The sequence below is a fragment of the Grampus griseus genome (assembly GCF_964374135.1).
Source record: "Grampus griseus genome assembly, chromosome: 6".
NCBI lineage: Eukaryota > Metazoa > Chordata > Mammalia > Artiodactyla > Delphinidae > Grampus > Grampus griseus.
Window position 1 is genome coordinate 9,702,265 of NC_139000.1, and position 15,372 is coordinate 9,717,636.

Genomic DNA, 15,372 nt, shown 5'->3' on the forward strand with positions numbered 1-15,372 from the left:
TGAAGCCAGAGAAATCATTGCACAATCTATTGTAACTTGTTCTTACTAGAACTGACAGTTAATCCTCGACCCAAGATCCAATGTAGAATATTCCAATATCACTTGGTTTAATTAAAGATATTCATTATACACATATCTTTTAATGGACCAACACTCCGAATCAACATTATAAATAATCTGGGCCAACTGCAGAGTAATGTCTGTGAACAATTATCACAAAACTAAAACATGGATGGCTGTCAGTCGGTGGCAGAGTTCTTGCTTTCACAATAAATATAAAATCAATTTCCTGTTCTAGTTCCTATTCCAAGTTGAAAATGATATATCTGACTCTGAGTTCCAACTACCTTCATCCTTAGGGGTTTTTTTTGTTTGTTTTTTTTTTAAAGAAGAGAGGAGAAAAGAAAGAAACTTATGAGACCACCTAAGTCAATTCTTCCTCATTTGAGGGCACTTGGATAGTAAAGGTTTCTACATAATGTGCACATATGAGCTTGCCATTTCACATATATATATATATATTTCTTTAAATGCTGTGATTTCCCCCATCAAATGCCACTCAAGTATTTCAAAAGTCCCTCCCATAATTCCACTATAAATTCCTATTTACAAAGGCTCAGTACATCTGAAAGCTAGTAGTAACCTTTCATTTAAAAAATAATAATATGCAGTTTCAAAAGCTTTTTGTTCCCATTTCAATCAAAAATAACTTCAGGGCTTCCCTCGTGGCGCAGTGGTTGAGAGTCCGCCTGCCGATGCAGGGGACACGGGTTCGTGCCCCGGTCTGGGAGGATCCCACATACAGTGGAGCGGCTGGGACCGTGAGCCATGGCCGCTGAGCCTGCGCGTCCGGAGCCCGTGCTCCGCAACGGGAGAGGCCACAGCGGTGAGAGGCCCGCGTACCGCAAGAAGAAAAAAAAAGGAAAAATAACTTCATATGTTTCAAATGAAATTTTGCAAGTAATCAGAGACTAATGAAGACTCATTGATTTAACTAGTTAAGGGAGTCTGAGAAGGGAATGAGAATTTAAAGCAACCAAGTATTTCATTTAGAAGAGCAGCTAATGTGTAGGTACACTAAGTCCTCTTCACTAAGAAATACAATCAGGACTCTTGTCTCAGGAGACTCTCATCCCCCTCTGTGTGCACATTCCTGACTCCCACTAACATTAACAAGCACCATACATGCACTCGGAGGAGATGCCAGCCTTGGTAGTATGTATGCATGGCAGCTGTGGTGACTAAATAATCCATACGGCTCTGAAGAGAAGTTATGGTTTGTTGGGTCTAGAGGCACAGCTACAGTGGTGGAATTCAGACGCTAGAAGCAAGCCTCAATCTGAATGCTTGATCCAAACCCTCTCCTGTCTTAACCATACCTCAGATTGTAGTTAAGCCTGGGTTTGGAAATTCTATCCCTAGCATGATAGGTAGAAGTTCCATATTTGAGGAAACCTTAATTTTTTCACAGGCCCAGAGTTCTGTCCTCCTCCCCATCCACCACTCCTAACCCAGCATTCACTCATGCATTTCCCCAAAATATATAGGAAATCACACAGTAGTTTTATAGAGAGAAAATCAAAGGCCTGGCTTAAACCACAAAAGCAAAATCAGAATCAAGTATGAAACTCCATCTTCAACACGAAAATCAAATAATACAGTAATCTTAACACAAGAGATATATGCTGAAATGTAAATTCCACAGGTTGTGTAAAGGGCAGAATTTAACCATTAATTCTAATTCTTCCCAGCAATTAGAATTAGGTACTTAAGTCAGAGTCTTAATGCTCATTTAATATAGTTTCCTGAAGCCCAATTCAACAACTTCTTCATCCTTTCCAATGAAAAAATATTCTTATGAAGTTCAGTTTATACTGAAGACATGGGTGCATAAGCACACATACAAGTTTACACTTCTGAAAAGAAGTGATAACAGTTCACTAGCCATTTTGCTGAAATTGGGCTTTAGAAAAAAAAGACTAGATGACACAAAGTTCTTAGTATACTTTCATATATAGAGAACACAATGAAAACTTCGTATTTGTTATCCCCAGTTAGGTCAGTTAATATTCAGAAAAATTCTTTAATATTACATCTAAATAATCATGGGGGGGGGATCCACCAATGTTCTAGAAGCTTCTGGAGACCTTTCAATCAATTTTATTTATATGCAAAACCAAGAGAAACTTAAAAAAAAAAAAAAAAACACAAAGCTCCTCCTGATGCTAAAGCTCTCAATTTACTGACAGGCAAATGGCTTCATGCTGCCACTTAATCTCATTTCTTGCATAATGCCCTCTAATTAGCATATCAAAGTGAATTAATACTTCTAGGGCATTAGCAATGGGGAAATCTGCTCCAGGCTCACAATAGCAGTTAAGAGAGAGCCAAGAAATCCTCAAAAACACCACAAACCACTTTGCATTGCAAAACTGTTCAATTTATTTATCCTCTCTCTCTAAACACTTTTACCGCACACTGTTTTACTACTGTTCACCAAACAAAATGATAATTGCCAAAGTTACCAGCATCTGTAATGCCTGTTTAGAATCTTAATTTAGATTATGTTGCAGATAATTTCTATATGCAACCATTTGTTCTATTATAAATGTTAATATAGAAACAGAGAAAATGTTGACATTCTCAGTTAATTTGAGTTTGAAATAAAATTTTATGGGATTTTTAAATTTATTAATTTTTTAATGTAAAAAGCCACCTGCTGGACTGTGATGCATAAGAAATATGCTTTGAAAACTGATGTATCACATAAAACAAAACAAAACAAAAAATCATTTTGCCATAACATATGTTGAGTCTCCCAAATAATGGTTTAAACATTGTGAGGAAACAACGCATTAAAAGGATACATTGTATACCAAGTTCTCATTAATATGATCACACAAAAAGGGTTATTGTTCAAAACAGCTTAACATTTGTAAAGCACTTAAATTGAAGAAAACAAGTACAAAACTTTTAACAATGATTTTTATCCATAATTACTTTTAAATGTTTTCAGTCCAAATGAGTTACTATCACGTAGATATAGTCAGTTAAAAAAAAAAGCTATGCCAATTCAACTTAACACATCCTATCACACCAATTTTTTTTTACTAGACATACACTCAAATTTAGTACCAAAGCAAACTACTGTTACTATCAAAAACTACAAACATCTTATATTTATGGAATATGCCTATTTTAAAAATAACAATAAAGAAGAGATTCTGGTTACTATTCTGCCTACAAAGCGGGTAATTAGAATCAAGTATTGAAGATTAATGAAATTTATTTTCAAATATGTTCTGTGTCTAAAGGTATATAAAAAGATTGGTTTTTTTCCAGAGGCTCATTCAAGCATTTCCTGCTAATTTATTTGCTAAATATAACACTATCACATAGCTGTGATAGCAATTTGTGTGTTTGATTAACTTCTATAACTTCGTAAAAAATCTTTTAGCCAGATCTAAAAAACTTTGACCAATTCACACTACACAGTGATATAAATTATTTACTCTCTTCATACGTAAAGACTCAAATGGCCTACTGAAGTAGAGCAAATGCTTGAAAAGGTCAACATGGGAGGGGGGTGTGCAAGCTTTGTTAGTCAGTTACTACCTAAATCATGCTGATCACACTGATAAATGGCTAAAACACAAGACTGCTGAGAAAACAAATAAAACATAATTCTCATAGTGTCAATATTGAAGTAATAAATACCTGAAGTTGTTCACGTGTACATAGAGGAAAAATAATCTAAAAATCCTTATTTAACTTGATGTGTCTGGTGCTGATGCGTTAAGTATTTATTCTGAATAGATACCTCAATGGTATGAGTACAAAATAAAGCGATGACTGATTTAGGGTGTGGTTCATGAAATGTGGTTTTCATTCTTCATAGCCGTACTTCATGGAACTTCATCCTACACAATGCCACCATAGACTATCAAAATATACATAATCTAAATAAAACATTAAACTTAAATGTCTTGGAAGTAGCCATTTACAAAATTTGTAAACAGAAATCTAAAAGTACAAGCAAAATTAATTAAAAGGAAAAGGATCCTAACATGAAAGATATACACACATATATTTTATGAAAGCCAGTGAACCAATGTGTTCTTTGAGGCAAGGCAAGGCTTCCTTTGCCACTGTATTAATATACTTCTGATTCAGAATAAAATTATGTAAATTAGTATAATAAAATAACATAGTAAAGTCCCAAATAAAAACCAGAACTACACAAATCTATAATAAAATGAAGTCCACTAAAACTGAGGCATGAAAGAATTACTTGCACAGATCAAGTTAGTATTGACAATAGGGTTCAATATCCTTTTACTGGGAAGAAAAAAAAAGGGTTGGAAGACAGGTCCATACTTTAAAGATAATACCTGCTTGATACCTTAGATCATGAAGTTCCAAACCAGTAGAGAAGTAAGATTTTTTTTTCTAAGTTGTCTATGAACGTATTACATGTATTGTCTTCTAAGGATGGGAGAGGAAGAGTAAAGAAAGTTAGAAAAACATCACTCTTTTACATCCTCCCTCAAAATTTCCTTAAAAAGCTCCAGTAAGTTAAACAAATCTATAAAAATAGAAAACAAAAAATATTCTTAAACTGCTCTGAGGAAAAATTTGTAATAAAGCAATACAATTTATGACATTTCCAAGATAAACTAACTTTGTATTTTTTCCCGTTTAAGCATTTAATATTTCCAATGTAAACAAGCCATAATGCCTAAAACTGATATGAAATTTACAACGTTAAAGGTCCATTAAAATTTGCTTCAAAATAATTTTGAAAGGGTGGGAGTTACAGAGAACACAAGATTGGCCAAGTGTTGCTAACTGCTGAAGGTGGGCAATGAGTTCATAGGGATTCAAGTTTCTCTTCTCTATGTATATTTTACATTTGAAGTTGTTCATAATAGAAAGTTTTTTAAAACTAGAAAATAAGTTCACAAAAATGAATCATGTATGGAACAGTGCATTTGTTTTTAAAACTTTGGAACAAATAATGATAACTATATTGGAAGTATCTCAAGAGCAACTTAAAAGAATGTACGCAACATATATAACATTTAGACTCACATATAACAGTTTTCACCTTTCTTGTTAAATTTTCACTTGATGGAATATTTGGGTTTTATACACTGGGAATTGAAGAATTACATGGCACTGAAGAAGAAAAATGAACAAATTTTTATATTGAAGCATTAAAATAAAAGAAAACAGACCAGAAAGACACCATGAGTCTCTAAACCTTCAGAGTCAGAATTAAATAGAGAGGTGTTGACTGAGAGTACTTGCCTTACCCCTCTGAAAGCTAGTCACACTTACAGCAGTAAAGATAAAAGGTTTAATCATATATATCATATTCTAAATGCATATAAAAACTCACAAGCTACCTTCTTGATCCAGTTTTGATATGTAAAATCCTTATGACTCTTTCTAGGGAGGGTTCCTTTAAAAGGAAAGCATTTTTAATAGTAATTTCCTTCTTCTCCTTAAACATAAAAAATACTTCAACCAGTCCAACCAGGCAAGCAGGCCTTTCTCTTCCCCTGCGGACACCTCCTGCAGTAGAGAAGTTCATTAAGTTTTATGATCTTCCCAAGTCAGTCCTGCTTATAAGCCTCACAAAGGCCACAAATCTGGCAAACCATCATGTATGCCATTAGACATTACTAGTAAATGAATGCTATTTAGGGTTTGTGGTGGCAATAAATCAGAGTTTGGTTGGCAGCTATCAATGTGGAGTATTTTAACCTACCGTTTAGAAAGGAAAAGGTTATGTTGTTTTTTTTTTAATACACAACATTTTTTAACAATATGACTCAGATTATATACTGTTGAACTTTCATTTTAAAATTTTTTTAATACATTTTTTTCTCAAAAAGAGCCATTTCCTTCATTCAAACTCTCATAATTAAGGGCTTTGGAAAGAAGACAGATTTATGAGGATGGAATCCTCTCACAAAGTACTTCAACAATCAAGATTAAGGTGGCCAGAAAGATGTGAGGGAATGCCCCCAAAGAAGTATGTAGATTAGGAGACCTCATAGCATCACGGATATTTAATGATAGATAGATGGTAAAATATGGCTAAAAAAAAGAGAGAGAGAAAGAAATCTTAACATATCAACAATTACCTCACTGGTTGCTTACTTAGTTTAAAATGGACAAATATCTTGTTTTAAAGCCTGTAACTTTCAGGTGCTTTCAAAATGCATAAATACCAAAATTCAACAATGACATATTTCTGCCCCAAAATAACTGTATGATAAATTTTATGAAAGAACACATTTTCAAGAAAAAGCAAGCATCTCATAGTATACTTTTCCTACCTCTGAACAAGAAAAAAATATAATTATGGTAGATTACTCATTTATATGTCAAAAAGGAAAAATACCTTTTCTTATTTGGTAGGAGGGAAAAAAGATGTTTTCCAAACTAAATCCCTCATGTGCATCAGAACTTGCAGTGCTCACTGCCTGATCAGAAACCTCAAAATCTACTGGGCAGATCTACAAATACGTGGATTTTTTTTTAATGATTTTGTCTTATTTTAGAAAAAGCATAACTGAAATGACATTATCCATTGAAAGGACAGCTTTACCCCCCATCTCCCCACTAGTCAACCCCTTACCCCTCTATTGTGCAGGATAGAGTCATCACGTAATGTTCCCAGTTTCTATTACAAATGACTAGGTAAACTTTCTCTAGGTTATAGAGAATTAATCTTTGGATACTATGTTATTAGATTTAATAAAATGATTTTTTTAAAAGCATTATGCAATATACATTATATCCTACAATGCTTATTTTATAAGTTCACTGTTTCCAAAGCATGACTGTGGGAACAGATTGGGGGTGTGGGGGGAGGCCTGGAATTTGCTGTCCCAGTTTCTTTGCTTCGGTAACACTAATGTCTACACAGCTGTTTTATTTCAAATCAAGGATTCTGAGTCCAGCGTCCCTGTCTCCTTCTAAGACTAGTTTTGGAGTGAGGTGGAGCTATGGGTAGCAGGGGAGAAAGGAAAGCAGAGAAAGAGCTTCACCCCCATCAATCATTCAGTACTTAAATCCCGTCCCTCTCGAGCTCAGAGAGGCTGGCAGGAAGATGCCTCTGCCCAAGACAGCCGCCTTTACTCTTTGTCGGCTGTTGGCTTTTACAAAAGAGATAACGTGCAAACTTGGATCCGCTGGCCAAAGCACAAAAAGAGGATCTAATTTACAAGTTATCACTGAAAGCCTCACAAACAATTTTCAAAACACAAAAATTTCTTTTGTCAGCTACCTCTTGCTTCTTAAACAGCAAGCGCCCTGCCAAAGCTCTCTCTGCCAGTAATCCCAGACTCTGAAAAGGCTTGTTTCTTTTTCGTAACTCACCTTTGACATGAGGTTGACTATACTTTCCTTTCAGAATGGTGTAACTTAAGTCTTGTGCAAATAAGCAACTAGAGGACTTACGCTTCCTAATTGAATTCTGCCTGCTGCTAAACGTCTAAACAAGAAAAGCAGTTTGCTGGGTTTGGTTCTCAAGCTAGCTAGGCCAAAACTTTAAAAAGGCAAAATAATAAATACAAATCATGAGGAGGGGGTGAGAGGGGAGGGACATCAATCCCCTCTCCTAGTAACATAAAGCCGTATAAAGTTGAATCAATCTTAATATTCACAACATAGTCAATACCCCAGTGCTTAGCTGTCAGCAGAAACTGAAGTGGAGCCCTGATAGCAAGAAAACCCTTGGACATTAAGTAACATAATTTACTGAGAATTACACACTTTTAGGCTTCTAAACTGAGAATCTTCAAGATTTAATGCTTGATGTCTCATTTTATAGTCAGATAAAAATTAGCTATGTTTTAAATCACAATGCTTTCTAAAGGTAGCTAAAAATCAACAGAGTAAAAGTTAGTAATTTTAAATGCCTGTGGTTTTCAAAAGTAAAATACATCTTAAAAACAATCACTCAACATTAAGAAACCATGCATACTATGTGAATGAAAAGCAGGAAAAGCACTCTTTAAGGCTCTCAAAATTTGTTGTTAATTATGGTTTTAGCTTATATTTTAATACACAGCAATAACCCCTCACCTTTTATTGATTACTTTTAGGATCAGAATAGAATTGCAGGGTGAAAAATCTGTTTAAAAGGAGGGCAACTCTCCTACCAACTAACAATTATATACAGTGTGCTATTATTTGTACACTCAATTTAAACACAATCACATTTAACCTTTTAAATATCTCCACTTAAACACTGCTATAGCCTAGACTTTAACTTTCTCTTCTTTTCTCTTGCCAACTTAAAAAATGGCAACTTTATAATACTGTATACCCATCATACATACATACACACACACACACACACACACACTTGTTCACCATATACAGGGAAGATAACGCCAAATAGGACCTAAAACATCTAGATTAAATCTCTAATTCCACTTGACTCGCTACTATCACCTCAAGACTAAAATACCTTCAATTTTAAAAAGTCTAACAAGGAAACTAAGTTGAAATGAATTGTCAGAAATTTGTCTAATATGTATTTGTAGTTTTCATTCCAGCACTTCTGTAAAAGCTGTCTCCTCATATATTCCCTGCCTTGAACACTTCAAAAATTGCTCAACCTGCACCTGTGGACCTTTTTCTACTTCATAAAATATATTAAGTATGCTTACAATGTAATGGCTTTAAACATAAAATTTAATAAAAATATTAATAGATGTAATAAAAACATTGTATATGCCTAAACATATCATTACCCTTCCTGCTTCTTAAAAGTAGTATTCCCAACTAAAACACTAATTCAAACATGCTACTGGAGTCTGTTCAATTGCATCTATTCTTCTATCTGTGGAACTGAAGCTTAAGGCTACGTAAAACAAAGTTCGGAATATGCTTCTCCCCGGGTCTCGGTCCCTGGCATCCAGTCTCCCGTTGCTCCTTTTAAAAACTGACATACAAACAAGGCGAAAGGAGCAGGAAAGGGTGGCAGGCGCTCCCGGCCCTCTCCCCGCCTGCAGCCAGGGGTGGCCGCCTGGGGACTGCGACCCAGACCCGTCCGCATCTACACTTCATTTTACACAAGGAGCGGAATTAAGAAATCGACTCCAGATTTATTGCAGTTTTTTCTCACGATCAGGAGGTGGGAAGGAAAGAATGATCAAAGATGGCGGTGCCCAAAAGCAGCAGCTCTCAACTGGAGAGTCGAAGGAGTAGCTCGGACCCCACCTCGGGGGTCTCCGGGCCCACTGCGGGGCGCAGCGTCTTACCTGTTTTCTCTTTGATCTCACACAGGACGCTGAAGAGCGCGGGTTTCATTCTGTGACAGTTCAGGGCATGTTTCCTTAAAAAACAAATAGCAAAACACAAAGGTATTAGCATCACCTATGGAATAATATGGCGCCTTCCTTTAAGTTAGACCCAATATTTAATTCCGGGCCCCTATTTTGGAAGGCTCTTTTGAACCATCGCAAGTCAACCGAAACTCAAGTTGACTAGTTAGCGACAGCCGACAAGCTCCGGCGGCTAAAGCTCCAGCCCGCACGAAGCGCGACCCATCTGCCCGGCAGTCAGCAGTCTCGGCCACCGCGGGACGCGAACCTGCTCGGGGAGCCGCGATCCGGGGGCAGACGGCGGCGACCCGCGAGAGGCGACGGCGTGGAGGGGCTCCTGCGTCCGCCCTCCGCCGGGGAAGCGGGCGCTGCGCGGGCGGCCGGCCGGCTGCGGCCAGCGGGCGGTGACAGCTCGGCGAAGTTTGCGAGGCGGCCCTCCCTTCCCGAGAACTTGGCCGCCCGCGCCCGGACCCGCCGGGGAACCGCCCAGCGCCCAGCGCCCGGGCTGGGGCGGCCGCCCGCATGGCGAGGTCGTCCCGCGGCCAAGCGGAGCCGGGCGCTGGGACCCTGGGCCGAGGAGAAAGTTGCACTTCCCTCAAGTGCGGCCCGGGGCCCGCTCGCGGCGGCGTGCACCCGGGTCCGGGCGGGAGGTTTGAATCCGTGCGAGGGGGCCGGGCTGCCAGAGGGCCTGACTAGGGGGGCGGGTGAGAGACACCCACAAAATCCACGCGGCACGAAGTCCGTCCCGCGCCCCGAGAGCAACTTTGCCGACTCCCACCCGCGTCGAGGGGCGCCAGGGCAAGTCCCCCAGAGGCCCGGGCCGGCGGCCTGTTTTCGGAGAAAGTTCCCCGCCCCGGGCTGAGGACCCGGCCCGGGCGCCACCCCGGCCCCGACTGTGCCGCGGGCCCGGCTCCCGCACACACACAAAAGATGCTTAATGAGACGACACCAACTTTGCTTGCGCCTCGTCCAAGCTCTGGTCGGTGATGGTCATGATCTGGTGGAGGATGTCGCCGATGTCCTGCTTCCTGCCGTCGCCGTCCGCCCCTTCGTGGCCGTGCGGGGGAGGCGGCAGGGCCATGCCCCCCTGCACCGAGTGGCCCGCCAGGTTCACCCCGGCCAGAGTCTGCAGCATCCTGGATTGATCGTCCATCCCGCCGCGCGCGGGCGGGAGCGGGCGGCGGCGGCGGCCGAGGCGAAGGCTGAGGCGGCGGCGGCGGCGGCGACGAGAGAGGAGAAGAAAGAGGGGGAGGGGGAGGGGGAGGCGGCCGCGCGCTCCCCGCCCGCGCGGGGAGGGGGCCGCCCGGCCGGCGGGGCCCGCGGCTGAGGCGGTGCGGACGGGCGCCCGGTCTGGCTTCCGCCGCCGCCGAGGCTGAGGAGAAGCGGCGGGCGGAAGCGCCGGGCTCCGCGTCGGTGGCGGAGGCGGAGGCAGCGGCGCCCGCTGCCCTCACGCGGCCGCCGCGCCGCCTCCTCGCCGCCGCGCGCCCCGCCGGGTGGCCCCGCTCAACTTGCTCCTCAGCGCCAGCCGAGTTGCCGGGACGCCCGCCGCCCCCCGCGCCAGTCTGCGCACTCCCTTCCCTCGGCCGCCGCCGCCGCCGCCTCCGCCGCCTCGGCCGGGCGGGATCCGAGCCCCAGCGGCCCCGGGGGAGGGAGCGGCGGCGGCGGGCGGCGGCGCAGGAGGCCGGCGGGCGGGCCGAGGGGAGCGGAGGAGGAAAGTTTGGGAGCGGGCGGACTGGCGCTGCGGGTACGCGAAGCCCGATGGAGGGCCCCGGCGGGCAGTGCGCGGAGCGGACAGCAGATTGATGGGGCGGAAGAAGTCGCCGCCGCCACAGCCGGAGCCGCGCACCCTGCCAGCGGACCGGACTCGAAGGCCGCTCGGCTGAGGGATTGACAGGCTGCCAGTGCCACTCACTCACTGCGGCCCCAGCGCCCGGGGGGAGGGGCGGGGGCAAGCGGGAGGGCGGGGGAGTGCTCTGCACGCCCCGCCCCCGGGGGCGGTGCGCGCGCCCATTGGGCCTTGCGCCTCCCGCCGCCGTCGCTGGCACCGCCCCCGGGCTTCGGCCCGGCCCCTCTGGCCTCTGATCCCCTGCGCCCGAGAGCGCGCCACCGGATCCTTAAGTCTCATCGCGTCCTCGCCACCCGGGATGGGCCGCCTCGGCCCGCAAACGTGCCCACACCTCGATTCCTGCTCCCTAGTGTTAGCAGTCATGGGTGCCAAGAGTTATGGACGGGACACGGGGCAACTCGCTCCAAGGCCAACCATGTGCTTCCCCGCAGCGCCGTGAGCTTCACGCCTCGGACAGCGCCTGGTACACTTTCCGGCTCTTCCGACGGGAGGTGGTATCCTCAGGGTACCCGGCCGCCCGTCCCAGGCCAATCGAATAGCGCTCGGATCCGAATGGGGCGGGACAGAGGCAAGAAAGGGCTGTCCCTATTGGAGCGTTCGAAAAGTCCTGGGCAGAGGCGGGGACGCAGCGCATGGGGGCCCCGCCCATCCCGCGATCACCATAGTAACCGAGAGGTCGCTGCTCAGAGTTGGCGCCAGCGCTCTGGCCTTGCGCTGTCCCTCAAGAGGTGACCAGGTAAGGTGGGAGCCCGTTGTCCCGCATGCTTCATGCCTGAGCTCAGTGGATATGAGTAACACACACTTTCCCTTGAAAGAGGAGCACATGAAAATGTGTCAGAGGGAAGTGGATCCGGGAGGAGGGAAAGGGCCTGACATCCAGGACTAATTAACAGTTTACAACCTTTTACACACTCTGCAATTCCTGGTAATCCAGGGACCGCTCCTTCCGCAGCGTTTGCTTTTAGCCGCCTCCATATAGACCAAAGCTGCAAATTGAGCTCTTTATTACAAAGATATGTTTATTTAAGGATAGACTGGATTCTGCTTATCAATTTACCCCACCACCATGAGTCATTTAATGTTGGTGACTCCAGCCACGGATTGTCATATATATAACACTTTTTCTTCCATTGTACTCTGCCTACAAACAACTAAATGCTCACATTATTTGGGGGTCTAGACTTACACCGCTTGTGGACGCCTGAGCTTCCTCTTAACCTAATTTCCCAAACAGAGCTTCAACGTATTTTCCCCATTTAAGATCCATGGAGCTCACCCTAGATGGGCCCTTTGGTTAGGTGATTCTGAAAAGTCCTCTTGTTCCTTCCCCAAACTCAGTAAGCTGTCTTACCTGAAACCAAAAATAGGGTTATGAGATATGAAAAATTGTTCTTACTCTGCAGGGTTTAATGTAGGACAAGCAGTTCTTTACATGCCAGATGGATTCTTGGAATGAAGCAGGCTACTCGGTTCCAGGTTCTTTCCTTCATGTGTTGTGTGTACTTTTAAATACTCCCCACTGCAAAGCTAATAGCTAACCTTACAGTAAGGCAAGCTAAAATCTTTACAAACTGCACAGCTGCTGGAGAGGGAGTTCCAAACAATCCCTGCTTCTTACTTCTGAAGAAGCCCCTTTATGTCCATTAATATTCCCGGCTCTTCTGTAACCCATATATGTGTCAAGTTTCCGATTCTTCTTTTAAGCCCCCATTATGGGTTACTCATAGTCATCATTGATTTGGACTTCCTTTTTATTCTTAACTTGTTTTTCAAAAGCTGTCACCAAATCTTCATATATTTTTGCATAAAGGAGCAAGAGCAAGCAGCCAGTCTTTCATAATTGCCAACGCTGAAGATGTAAAACCACGGAATTCTATCTGAAAGATGTCTGAAGCTCTAAATTTCTTCCAGCTCTAAAATTCAATGATCCTGTGACTCACTATCAGACCTCCTCCCTGCCCTCATTCTAGGCTCATAATCTTGACTAATCAGTTATGAGGATGAGCCTAATTAGCAATGGGGATTTATGGTTATTTCTAGCCCACTTCAAACAATGAGTTATGTAAGCAAAGCAACATATATAAAAATGTAAATAAAATTAAAGAAACACTTAAGCAAATAAAGGCAAATGGGATGTATGGGCTATGTAAACAAACGGGAACATAAAAACATAAATCAGAATTAAGAAAACAGTTAAGCAAATGCCACCAATTAGGAATAAAACAACTTGTTAAATGTCTAACACCCGCAGCTATTTTATGGTGCACACCTCTAAACCCATGGTCATTCAGTGATGTGGAAACTTGATACCATAATTCTGCATTAAGTGATTGGATTAGATTGACCTTCTGCTTGGGAGGCTTCTCTTTTGTTATTGTCAATATGAGTTGCAGTAAAAGCCAGAGGGTCCTAGCAAGGATTCCCTCACAGGCTCATTGACAACTGCCATTGATTTAAAGCATAAATTCTTTTAGATTGGTTTCCAAGCCCCAATAAACAGTGTCAACTAATTGCACATGCTCCAAGATGTCCTGTGCTTTTGCCAGTTTCTCAGGATGTTGCCTTGTCTCACTCAGCAATCTGAGTCGCATTGTTGGTGCCTTCACAGATAATAGAATAGAACCTCCCTAAGTACCTAAATCCACCTTTGCTGTTTCTAAGGCAGTGATTATTAAAAAGTCAAAGGAAATGGAATTTACTTTTGGTGAGTGTACATTCATGTAAAGTGAACAGTGACAAAGTGGTGACAACCAAGTAGGGGCTCTGTCCTATCCATCCCTTTCCATGAGCTTGGTTTATATTAATGGCACCACTGCCTATATCAATATGGTGATCATCACAGCAGATGCCATTATCCTGTACTCTCTCAGAGTAGGATACTGTGCTCTGTGTTCTTACTCCATCTTATTTCAATCTCACAACAGCCCTACCTAGGTGAGATTATTAAATATAAGGAAGCAGACTGAAAGACGGTAAGGAACTTACACAAGACCACCAAGCCAGTAAGTACTGGACCTGGGATTCAAATCTTGATCTGTGTGGCTGCAAAGTCTGCCCTATGAAACACTGCAAAAGAAGTCATTTAATCAAGATTACTAAGTAAAAGTCACAAGGTTTCACAGGTGAACTGTAAATTAATGAAAGTAACCAAGTACTTAATAAAAAGAGGATAAACAACTCTCTGAGGGATTAGAGGAATCTGGGTCTCATGGCAGCAGAACAGGGAAATGAAGAACAAAGCCCAGCCAGACCATCCTTCATGGCCATCTAGGACCACACCTCTCTGAAGCTTTCCTGCCATGCCTGCCTTCATTGATCTTCATCTGCTGTAAATTCTCTCCAAATATATTGCCTGTAATATTGTAATTTACCACCATACTAGATAGACCCATGTTGTTTGCGCTCAATTCACCTGTTAGTTTTCTCATCTAGTTCGTATGCATGTTAAGGACAAAGTATATATTTTGAGATGGACTGTCACATGACTGATTTGGCTTTAAAAAAAAACAAACCTCAGATATCTAAGAAGTTGTCACTTTGGCGAAATTGACTAAATACTTATTCCCAAACATATCATTGCTCCATCACTTTGGGAATGACTCTTTAAAAGTGGCCTTTACAGTTGGTAGTACATGTGACATGTGACAAATCTTCATCTTCTGAAGATGTATTCGATTGAGCAACCAAAGGATCAGTGAGATAACAGTGCACCCTCCTACTCTGAGGTCCTTAAAAGAGAATATTTATTGGAATACATAACTTCTGGAAGGTTTGATAGAAAGCCCCATCTTTAACATCCTTTCATTCCTCATAGCACCTAGTACAGTGCAGTCTCATACATAGTAGGCACTTGGGGCCAACACTGTCTGTTGCTGTCATTCACTGTCCCACCTCCTTCCATGCTGATAGAACCCTGATTATTCTGATGGCAATGTGCTCAGTCTCAGTGACGGTCTAAGCTGAGTATAAGCATCCTGTCTCCTGCCTTCTGAGCCTGTTCAAGGGATGGATTAGTTTCCTGATTTAAAGAAAAAGGACAGACATAGCTCTTCTTCCTTCTGCCTCTTTCCATCTTTGAATGTAGTTCTGATTCTGGAGTGGTAGCAATAGCCATCTTGTGATAATGAGGTGACAATACGAGAATAAAAATCCACATGGTTTGGTGGTTTATCTCTGTGG

At 42.8% G+C, this 15,372-nt stretch overlaps 1 protein-coding gene across 2 annotated transcripts in view; it reads right to left on the reverse strand.

The window, feature by feature from the left end:
* PBX3 (PBX homeobox 3) overlaps positions 1 to 10,500 on the reverse strand; it is a gene marked incomplete at its 5' end in the record, with an annotated part of 231,335 nt that extends 220,835 nt beyond the window's left edge. For both annotated transcript variants that reach the window (XM_082656815.1, XM_082656816.1), the window contains 2 exons: positions 9,285 to 9,358; positions 10,301 to 10,500. In XM_082656815.1, the coding sequence (XP_082512941.1) occupies positions 9,285 to 9,358; positions 10,301 to 10,500 (274 nt within the window). The remainder of the gene's footprint in view (positions 1 to 9,284; positions 9,359 to 10,300) is intronic.
* Positions 10,501 to 15,372: the final 4,872 nt, after the last annotated feature.